The sequence below is a fragment of the Euphorbia lathyris genome, chromosome 8, assembly GCF_963576675.1.
Source record: "Euphorbia lathyris chromosome 8, ddEupLath1.1, whole genome shotgun sequence".
Classification (NCBI taxonomy): Eukaryota; Viridiplantae; Streptophyta; class Magnoliopsida; order Malpighiales; family Euphorbiaceae; genus Euphorbia; species Euphorbia lathyris.
In genome coordinates this window covers 77,247,186-77,259,032 of record NC_088917.1, presented here as the reverse complement: position 1 = coordinate 77,259,032, position 11,847 = coordinate 77,247,186, and the positions used below count along the sequence as shown (strand labels likewise).

Here is an 11,847-nt window from a genome sequence, read left to right as displayed (position 1 = left end):
CTAACGTTGATAAATTGGGTCACTTTCAGAAATAATTCATCAAATTGTCTTCTCGGTCATGAATCTTATCATCTACACTTCACATATACGTCATTTTATCAGTAATAAATCATAAACATATGTTGGGATGTGAAAAAAATAAAAAAAAAAATATAGTGTCTTTTGTACGAATTAGACAAAAAAAATTCAAAAATTCACCGAATTTATAAATATGAATCTCCAATTCTATTATTAATTACAGAAAACATGAAATCCTTTTTTTAGAATGAATTGATATGCAATTGGTGCAAAATAGTGAACAAAAATATTTGTGTTTTATAATTGTGTCTTAAATTGACCCAAATTATATACGTTAGGGGTAAAATTGCTCTTGGCTACAAACATTAGGGGTAAAATTGCATCATTTTAGATGTTAGGGGTAAAATTGCTTCTGTCCCAAAACGTTAGGGGTATTTTTGCACCTTAACCCTTTTTTTTTATATCGTAGGTATTGCATTTTTCAAAAAAAAAAAAAAAACTTAAGGGGGGCATATTTGTATAGTTACTAGAATTTGAATTTGTTTCATAAAATGACTGAACTTCATTGTCTTTTAAAATTATCAAACTTCTCTTTTCATTTCAATAAAGTCATTTTAGCCAAAAAAAAAAAAAAAAAAAAAAAAAAAATTGTATAAAAAGGTAACACAACGTTGAAATGCATAGAAGACCGTTGATTGTATGATAAACAAAGCGTAATATAGGTAACATTTACCCAACAACTAAGACATGTTTGTGTTTGGAACAAATCATTCCAAAGAAATGAAATCAAAACTATATGATTCACAATTCTCTCAAATTAACTTGTTTCTCTGAGAAAATAATTGAATAAAAAATCCTTTAAAATTTATCAGAATAAACGTTTCCAATCAAGGAATAAGACAAGCATCACTTATGTAGCAAGGAAACTAAAACGGACACCAAGAAACATTACTTTTAAAACATCGAGACCGTTTGGATTAATTACTGGTTGATGTTGCTGTTTGTTGTTACAGTTTGCTGTTGTAAAAAGTAAAAGCTGCATTTCTAAAATTCACTATTTTAAAGTGAAAAGATAAACAAAAGCATGAAAAGGAACAACCAAACACCCCTTGTAGCCTTCAAATAGAAACAAAAACGGACACGAAACACAAAGACGCTAATAAAGAGACAACAGTTTTCAGGACACAAACAATGGAAGGAGAAAACACAGAGAACAGAGGATTGCATACATTTAGTCTGTTTTTCCTAAGATGAACAGTGTAACCTTCTACTGTCAAATCAGTGGTAACGTTCGCATCAGAATCATAACATTATCAGATTTAACGACAACGAGCTCTCTTTGAATTCCAACTCCGATTCGTCTTCCGAAAATTATACTAACAAATTAACTCAATAAAAGAAAGGAGGAAGTTGGAGAAATGTGAGTAAGAAATGCTCAAATCTAGCAGAAAATTCACTACCCCATAGCCATCAAAAACTCGCCTTCACAAACTACCTCACCACCTACGTAAGCCTTTCCGTCCATCTTTGCTATTCCGAACCGTTTTTGTAGCTTTGTAAGTGTCATTCTCATAACCAAGGTGTCGCCTGCGATCACTGGTTTTCTAAATCTTACTTTGTCGATTCCAGCAAAGAAGAAATTCTCACGAGAACCTCCAACTTCTGGTTGCAGCATAACTATGCCACCAACTTGAGCCAGTGCCTGAGAAAACGAAACACCAACAAACATCGAAATCTAGCTCCTTTAGTAATATACCACATACGAGAGAAAGAATGAATGAAGACCGTCATTCCACAGAACTTCAAATTAGGGATGTCAAAACGGGTTTTGTCATAATCGTGGTGTCATCTATATATTCCACATGATTATATATGATATAAATGCAGCAAAAATGAAAATCATGTCATACGGGTTATCTCGGTAAATCATGTTATCGTGTCACAAACTGACAGCTCGACTCCAAATTATTCATGAATGAGCAATATTTGACTTCAGCATGTGATGCAAACTGCACATTTATGGACTGACCAAGAACCGTTTAAAGCTTGAGCTAATAGGTAAAGTTCCGAGAATAACACATCACCGCGCATAAATGCTCCCTGAACTTGAGGTCTGTACACATGAATCTACTCTAGCTTGTGCTGAGAATTAATCAATAAATGAAGTTGCCTACATTCGGAGCATAACTTAGGTTGATACAATGTCAAAGAATCATTTTAACCCAAAACTTAAGTCGATAGAATTTTTATCATCCCGCACTAACCAAAAAAGAGGGTTAAATTTCAACCATGAACTGTTAGAAACGGAACAAATCTTAAATTCTTACGAGAAAGCCATCATTATTTAACTTTGATTTCACCCATTGTCCAGAAACCAACAAAAGCATTCGCTAGTGATGTCACGTGGATGACATATCATTGAAATCTCGCCTAGAAAATAAATAAAAAAAAATTCCACATGGAAAATAAGAAGATATATTTTGTTTTACTTTTCTTTTTTCCACGTGGAATTTTTTTGATGATATATCATTCACGTGGCACCTGTGGCAAATGTGTTTGTTGGTTACCACAAAAGGACCATGGGTGAAAGTGAAATCAAAGTTAAACGAACATGACTTTCTCGTTAAGAATTTAAGGTTTATGTCATTTTTTAAGATAGAGAACCATGGATGTAATTAACTCAACTAAAGAAATTGAAACAGAGCCCACGAGTGTAGGAAAAATATAAATTAGTACTCATTTTCAGGATTATGTTCGTCTTATCAATAATATTCGAAACAGAACATCAAAACAGAATTATATGAAATGGCAGTAGTGTTCACGTAGACCATGAATAACCAAATAAATTTGGTCATTTACCGTTAGATTTAGGCTTATTAGAATCCTAGAGTGGAAATTCAAAGCATCCTAAGACTTATAGAATTAATACCCTCAGATCTAATCGTGAATGGCCAAAATTATTTGATCATTTAGGGTCCATTCAGGTCCATTTGAACAATACTGTATGATATAGTATTCGAGCCTAAATTATCTATTGTGAGTATAGAATTAATCAGTATTAGAAATTAAAGATGAAATTTTTATAAGGATTAGCGAAGATCGGGTGAGTAATGAAATAATTAGGACAAAAGTAAGAGTTACATCTATTGAGAATAAAATGATGGAAAACCGACTAAGGTGGTTTTAAATTAACAAGCAAAACAAATTGAGTTATATTTGACAATTAGCATCTCAACAACTAATTTTCGCCGACAATTTACCTAAAGTAATACTCGTTTGCATTAAGAAATAACTACCATTATCTTCCAACATCTCACATGATCAAGCACAGTTATAGTTGATTCAGAAAAGAAGTATTAAATTCAAACTCAGAAAAATCTACAAAAGCAAACAATTCTACATTATTAATTATCAAATCCCCCTACCATAACCTGAGGCGTGCATAAGCATTACGAAAAATAGTCATGTTAAACCAATTAACCAACCAAACACCTCTACTAGATATCATTCTCATTGTAGAACATAGCTGCAGAAACGAAACGAAACAAAACATAACAATACAAGCAGAGCAAGATTAAAATTTAAAACCAATGCACTTTCATGAAGACATTCCAAAGGAATTGTAAATTGGGTGGCCTGACCGAAACGGAGATAAGGGGTTCATTGCAGCTTAACTGATAATGAATTTTACTCCATCTCGACAAACATCATTTTGAAACAAGAACCAAAAATTCAATCTTGTATGTCAATTTATAGTTTAGCAACCAGTATCCATATCTTTAATAGTCATCCTTAAACGCTCAAGTCATAAAAAGTGAACATCTTACTGAAAACTAAGGACAAACTTATTTTGAACTGGAAATTTTTTGTGCAGAAAAAGAAGAATGAAAGGAAGACGTTGGCTCATGTTATTAGACAGATTATTAGAATTCACCAAATTTCCCCTGCTTTATTCAAATGATACATGTACCCCCTACGGATAAATTAACCACGGCCCAGTTATAAATATAGTGCTCTATTAGGGAATTTAACCCCAAGAAGAGAACTCTAGGAATACCCTATCTTTTAATTAATGACATATTCAGGCAAACATCTCATTGTAGCTTCTTAAAGTACTAAAACGAAAAATTAACAACACGTACAAATGGTTTACACCAGTCGAACTAATTAATCATTTCCAGGTAGAGAGAAAACCAAATCAGGCATTCCAGGAAAATAGTATCAGCAAGAACTAATTGCCCCGGGTAGTATAAACAAGCAAAGGGTTCCTTTTTCAAATCATTGTAGATAATTATCGAACAATGAGTAGTTAAGTTTCAAACTTGAATGCTCTTACACTTGAAATATGAACTACTGTGAGTTTTAACCATGAAGCTCAGCACATATAAGCCTAGAATATGCATACCAATTAGCACCGATTCGATTCAGCTCTATTTCGAGCCAGATCTATAGGGCGAATCTAAGTTATAACAGAATCTTACTATTCGCGATTCGAATCATACGATTTGATTAGATTCAGCTCAATTTCGAACCGGATCTTCATCACCATTCATCAAAAACTTCAACAACACTAACTACTAAACTCACCCTCCTCTAGTCCGGTGGTTATTTATCAAGTTATCAACTCAAACTTGCTTCATTCCATCATTATCGAGTTGACACCAAGGTAAAAGAACAGAGTGAGAAACTCAAACTCTCCATCCTCACTAAGGTTTTAAACAAAGTCGAATTTGTGAATTAGTGTTATTAGAATTGTATTTGTATTAGATTTGAATTTTAAGTATGATTTTTTTTTGACATTAAAATTGCATTTCTAAACTAATATTTAATGATATTTTGAGTTCAACATGGTAAATATTTTTTTTATAATATTATGAATTTGAACGAGTCACGATTCACAAAATGAGGATTTCGATTCACGAGTCAAATCTCCATTTGACAACTATGCCAATTAGCAAATGTGGGGCAAATGTAACAAGCATTAACATGCATTCCTAAAATGATCTGCAGATGAAAGAAGTAAATGGCAACAAGATGATAAAAAAAAAAAAAAACAGCAGCAGGAGCAAAAAGGAAATATACCTCAACCATGAGAACACCAGGCATAATTGGTCTCTCAGGAAAATGTCCAGGGAAAAAATTGTCATTTATAGTGACATTCTTGATAGCAACAGCCGAAACTCCTGGATTGTATTCAATCACTCTATCCACAAGAAGAAAGGGAAACCTGAAGGACATCAAACAAGACAATCCATTGGAAATTATATCTTAAATAAGCCGGGTAAATTGTACCATGCTCGCTGAAATTTAGGGTCTATTTTACAAAAGTCGTTGATCTTCATTTTCTTCCAATAAAACTAAGCGGGACAATAATCCAATCACATTGGTTAGTCAACTTCATTTTCTTTCAATAAAGTCATTTGATTTTACTTTTTATTTTAATAAAGTCACTCGCAAATAAAAGTAAACGGAACAATAGCGTGCCAATCACATTGAAAATGACTAACTTTAATGTATGACATGGTAGCTATGTTGCAGCAAATTATATTTTTTATTTACTTAATAAAACTAATTGAAACGGACATGTGGCACTCAAAAAATGCATGTCATATCTAAAAGTAAGGTATTTCCAATGTGTTGTCACATCAATATAGGTGACTTTTTCTGTCTAAATTGGCCGGAATGAATAAACTTGGCTTAATACATTGGTTGTCCCTGTTCTTGGCCCAAAAGTTTAACTTCCCAAAATCCTAAATGATTCCTATACTTGTCAAAATTGCATTCAATAACTTCATATTCTTATACAATTACATAATAACCCCTTATTTTTGTACAATTGTATTCAATAACCTCAAAACTTCAACTAGCCATTAACTTTCAGAAGTTCATAATTATTTTTCGAGCATTTTGACATGTACTTCATTTTCTACGGCCAACAAATTCTATTGAGAAGTTATTGCAATTAGATAAGAAAATGATGCTACTGAACTTCAATGATAAGACAGGAAAAGCAACGGAAAGAAAAAATTAAAATTAAAACCCCATCTGAAAAAAATCAGAATTCCATTTCCTTCAAATCCAAAAAACAAAGAACTCACCGATGGGGTAAAATCTCACGAATCTGGTTAATATCCATAACAGTAGGATAAGCTGCATATCCTGCAAACAAAAGCCAAGCAAAAACCAAAAACCCCAAAGGTCAACTTTGTGCAAATCAGAAGAATGACACACACAGACACAGCAAACAATACATACTGAGCTCAATTGGAGTCTCTTCTTTTGGGTCTTTAGCAGCAGCAGCAGCAGCATCAAGAGAATTATAGACAGTAAAACAGGATAAACTCTTCTGATTTTTCAACTGAGTAGAAAATAAATGAGATCCAGAGCCGGAAAATGAAATTCGAGAGGGAATCAAGGCATTATTTGAAGTGGGTCGGGAGGTAACAGCAGTAGAAGCAGAAGGAAGAAGTGAATTAGCAAAAGTTGTGCTTGCCATTGTTGAAGAAGATGAAGAATGATGGAGGTAAAAGAGTAAAGGGTGATTGCAATTGAGTTAAAGAAGATCAATTTAATGCGGAGATTGAGAAAAGAGAGGGCGAGAGTAACGAGGTTTGGAATTGAGACAATTGGGATTGCTTGATTGGTTTAGATTGGAAGAGAAATTGCAATTGGGCGGAGATTTCAAAGGGAAGTGGGAATAGGGCATTGTATTTGAATTTTCTTATTTGTTTATTTTTTTTTTTGGGAAAATTACAAAATTGGGTCAAATGGGAGGCTCATTTACATATTAAACTCATTTACTAATTCTACTACATATCTAGACTAATTTTGTGTGACTTTCCAAAAATACCCTCAATATTTACGCGCGGCTCGTCCCATCCCGTCTGACTTCGCATATTCACCCATATACGAAGCCTGCGAAGTTAATGTTTGAATTGACTTAATGAATTTAGTTCGCATATGCAAAGCCTGCGAAGCTGATGTTTGTTTTGCTTGATGAATTTAGTTCGTATATGCGAATGCTGGATATGATTTGAAGCTAATACGCGAAGTCGTATATAACAAAAATTGGCAAACAACAATGGATTCAAACATTAAAATCATAACATTATCAAAATTTACAATAAGATTGCCACAATAACAACATTCAAATCATAACATTATCAAAATTTATAACAAGATTGCCACAATAAACTCTACTAACCAATCATTTTAAAGTGAAACTAACTAATACGGTACCAATTTTGAAACGAATCAGTAATCTTGGTGTGCACCATGTGACACATCCATCCCAAAAGGTCTGGACGTGTCGCACGGTGCACACCAAGATTACTCATCCGCTTCAAAATTGGCACCGGATTAAGTTAGGTCCACTTTGAAGATTGGCACCATGGGATGGACGTGTCCCATAGTGCACCCCAAGATTGACACAACCTCTCATAACCAACCACTTTAGGAGTGAATGTGTCAATCTTGGGGAAGTTCATCCCTATACAGGAAGGAAAATCATCTCCATTGCAGCCCAGTACGCCGCCTTCCAGAAATGGATGTTACGTATTCAACCATTTACAGAAAGAATTAATCGTGTTAGGCAGGGAAAAAGACGATATTGGCTCGCGAAATAAAGATTAGTGAAGCATGCGAATGTAAATGTGCAGGGGAAGAGGTGATTTTACTTCGCATATCAATGCTTTCGCGAAGTCTGTGAGGTCAGAAACGTGACTATCTACGTCGCATATCGATGCTTTCGTGAAGTCTACGAGGTCTGAAACGTGAGGATCTATTCGCAGACTTCGCGAACTAATCGATTTGCGAGGTAGATCCATACGTTTAGAACTCTTTCTCTTCGCATATCTTCGCGAAATCATCGATTCACGAAGTAGATCGGCACTTTCCAGGCTCGTTCTCTTCGCAAAGCTTAGCAAAACCATCGATTGCGAAGTGAATTCATGAAAAAACGCAGAAAAAACAGATACTTACATTTTTCGCCCCTTTCACCCCCAAAAGCGACAATAAAAATATGATAACATGGGAAGAACGAAGGAGATAACGAAAAACCATTTCTTTGATGGTAACAAGGAGAAAGAAACCAAGCAACGAACAGGAAGATGAAAAACCATTTACTCTTTTTATAGGGTTGGAAAGTTGCAGAATCAAGAGATGAAGAGATGAAAAAGAAAAATTCATTGTGATTTTGACTAAATGGTGCAGATTTCGTGCAATTTAAAGGAAGAAAGGAAGATCAAAAGTCTTGAAATCATTAATGGTGGAGCAACTTTTCGCATAACCAATGAGATAGAGGGAGCGGCGATTCATAAGTGGTGGAAGTGGGAAGTTTAGAGGTATTTTTGGAAAGTCGCACAAAATCAATCTAGATATGAATTAGTAAATGAGTTTAATATATAAATGGGTCTCCCATTTGACCCAGTTTTGTAATTTTCCCTTGTTTTTTTTATAAAGTTGAAAATATGGTGTTCCCTGTTCCACACCAATTGTATATGTGAGTTGATTCTAACAAAAAAGTTTATATTTTTTAAGGCAAATTATATATACAGCCCTTAAGGTTGTATATAAGCATTAATTATTCACATATAACAATAAAAAATAGAATTTTAATTTTAAAATAAGTATGTATTTGTATTGGAAATATAACAATCTATTATGAATATATGCATTTAAATATTTAAGTATTTAAATATCAATAAATTTTATGTATTAAAAAACTAAATGAACATTAGTAATAGGAAATTTTGGGTATTATTTACAGCCCTAAGGGCCGTAAATATCGGAATGAACACTAATAATAGAAATTTTTGGGTTTTATTTATCGAAACCCATTTTTTTATGATTTAATAGTAAAATTGAAGGTTTATATTTTTAAACTCGGAGAAATATTTGAATTTTTTATCCAATTCGTATAAAATATACTATAGTTTTTAAATTTTTGTAATTTTTTCATGTATAATCATATATTTGTGATCAGTTACTAATAAATGTAAAATAATGCGCATGTGAAGTATCTAACACAAGATTCATGATCAGAAAGATAATTTGATGAATAATTTCTCCAATTGATCCAACTTGTCAACGTTAAGAGTAAAATTGTGACTGCTAATGTTAAGAGTAAAATTGCACTATTTTGGACGTTACAGATAAATTGCTCCTAGAAGTAAGTCTTAGGGTGTTTTTTTTTTCATTGCATCTCTTTTATAATTTGGGCAAGATGTATTTCTAAATCCTTAAATTTTGTGAAATTATTTTATTAAGTTTTCATATTGTTTATATTTTTCAAAGAGTCCCTCAACTTTTATTTTTATTTAATTGACTATTCATTTATGGGGTAAGGTGCAAAAATAACCATGACGTTTACCTTCAATAGCAATTTTATCTCTAGCATCTAAAATGAGGCAGTTTTACCACCTCTAATGTTGACAAATTAAATCAATTTGAGAAATAATTCACCAAATTATCTTCTCGATCATGAATCTTGTCATCTATTCTTCACATGGTCGAATGTACAGAGTTGGATTGATTGTTCGAGACAGTGAGATAATGTGCTAGATTTTACGGATATTTCTATTCCTCCTTGCTTTTTAGCTGAAGATTCAAAATTGATAGTTCGTCCATTGAGGAACTAGAATCGAACATATCTTTCCATTCAAGTGGGAGAAGTTCAGAGGAAGAACAAGAGAATGTTCAAAATCCTCAAAACGTTACAAATGATCTATATCTGATCTTAAGTGTGAGTATTCCAGAATCTTATGAAGGTTTGGAACTTAGTTCAAGTGAGAGCATTCTGAACTACGATAAATATCAGAAATTGGTCTACCAAAATTTAGAACCACCACGTCAGATTAAAAGACAAAAAGTCGAACATCGAAGATTCGGTATCGAAGGCACAATTCTTTTAGTATTCCCTGTGGATGACACTGAACCCGAGAAAATCAAAGAAGCACTATCATGTCCTGACAATGATACAGCAACAATAAAGCCTTAGTCCCGTAATGATCTGGGATCGACTAGCATGAACAGTCATACGAAACCGTGAAATCAAGTCATGTCAGCGATATAAATTCTCTCCCTCCATTTTGTCCTATCTACTACCATATTTTTCTCAATCCCTAATAAACTCATATCACTCTCAATCACCATCTTTCAAATTTTCTTAGGCTTTCCCCTACCCCTCACCATTGCATACCTTTTCCACTCTTCAATCCTTATAACCGATGCATCAAGCTCTTTTCGTCTTACATGGCCAAACCACCTTAGTCGGTTGTCTCTCATTTTATTCTCAATATATGTAACCCTTATTTTTGTCCTAATTATTTCATTACTCACCTGATCTTTTCTCATATGGCCACACATCCATCGAAAACATATGCATCTCCGCCACCGACATCTTATGAATGTGATAGTGTTTCATTGCCCCACACTTCGTACCGTATAACAATACAAGTCTAATTATCATGTGGTAGAATTTTTCCAATCTATTAGGCATGTCAGGATCGCAAAGGCAGCCCTTAGCACTTTTCCACTTCGACCAACCAGATCTAATCCTATGAGCAACATCTCAATCCACTTCTCCATCCGTTTGAATAATAGACCCTAAATAACGGAAGCAATTCGAGCCCTGGACAACCTTCTCATCTAGGGTGATTGTCCATGTCTACCTACTTCTATCGCTATTAAACTTACACTCCAAATATTATGTCTTACTTTGGCTCAACTTAAAGCATCTAGATTCCAAAGTTTGTCCCCATAGTTTCAACTTCCATGTCCTGACAATGATAATTTGATAAAAGAAAATGGAAGAAGAGATGCCTTCTATGAGATCAAATTTGGTCTAAAAACTAGTTAATCTCCCTAAAGCATGCAAGGGAATAAATGGATCCTTGAGATAAAGCAAAAGGTTGACGAAAGTATCAAAAGGTACAAAGCTCGCCTTATCGTTAAGGGGACGTAAACCCGATTTAAGTGAACTTAAATTATGAGGGTATACCATTTCCACTCACGATAAAAAGTAGTATCTTTATAAGATATCCTAACTTATCTAAGGGATATGTCTTTGTGGGTGAACATGGGGACGGACGAGATGTTTTCTTCTTAGAACAAAGAATTTCCCAAGTTATGACACATAAACAAAACTCTCACTTTATTTGAGGGACTCGAATTGAAAACTCTCCATTGAAATGGGAGAATTTTAGAGGAAAAATAAGAAAATGTTCAAAATGATCTAGATTCGATCTTAAGTGGGAGTATTCCTGAATCTTATGAAGATAATGAAACTTGGTCCAAATGGGAGTAATCCAAACTACGACGAATATTAGAAATTTATCTACCAAGACTCAGAACCATCACATCGTATTAAGAGACAGAAAGTTGAATTCTAGAGATTCAATATCAAAGAAACAACTCTTTTAGTATTCCCCGTGGATAACGTGGAATCCAAGAAAATCTAAGAAGCACTAGTATGTCCTGACAGGGATAAACCGATAATTTTGTTTTTGAAGAAGAGATGTTTTCTATGAGATCAAATTGGGTCTGGAACTAGTTAATCTCCTTAGAGGACACAAACCAATTGAGAATAAATGAGTCCTTAAGATAAAGCAAAAGGCTAATGAAAGTATCAAAAGGCACAAAGCTCGCCTTGCCATAGGAGCGACTCTAGTATTTTAGAGGCCCTAGGCTAAATTTTCATATATTGTTTCTTTGATAAATTAAAATTAATGAAAATAAAATTTAATTAATTCTTGACTAGATAAGAACAAAAAAATAAAGGTTAATCCTTTGGATAATTTACAGAGAATGAAACAGTTAGAATTTATATTA

At 33.7% G+C, this 11,847-nt stretch overlaps 1 protein-coding gene across 1 annotated transcript; it reads right to left on the bottom strand.

Moving 5' to 3' along the window:
• Positions 1–1,110: 1,110 nt before the first annotated feature.
• On the bottom strand, positions 1,111–6,702 carry LOC136203096 (uncharacterized). The gene is made up of 4 exons (XM_065994148.1): positions 6,274–6,702; positions 6,117–6,177; positions 5,101–5,245; positions 1,111–1,720 (listed from the first exon to the last, which is right to left on the bottom strand). The coding sequence occupies exons 1-4, from the start codon at positions 6,512–6,514 to the stop codon at positions 1,475–1,477; spliced, it is 693 nt and encodes a 230-aa protein (XP_065850220.1). The 5' UTR covers positions 6,515–6,702; the 3' UTR covers positions 1,111–1,474.
• Between the last annotated feature and the right edge of the window lie 5,145 nt (positions 6,703–11,847).

Coding starts and splice junctions, on each gene's coding strand:
- LOC136203096 (XM_065994148.1), bottom strand. CDS start 6,514: ATGGCAAGCACAACTTTTGCTAATTCACTTCTTCCTTCTGCTTCTACT. Junction 6,178..6,273: donor AGAGACTCCAATTGAGCTCA/GTATGTATTGTT, acceptor TTTTGTTTGCAG/GATATGCAGCTTATCCTACT. Junction 1,721..5,100: donor CTGGTGTTCTCATGGTTGAG/GTATATTTCCTT, acceptor TCGTTTTCTCAG/GCACTGGCTCAAGTTGGTGG.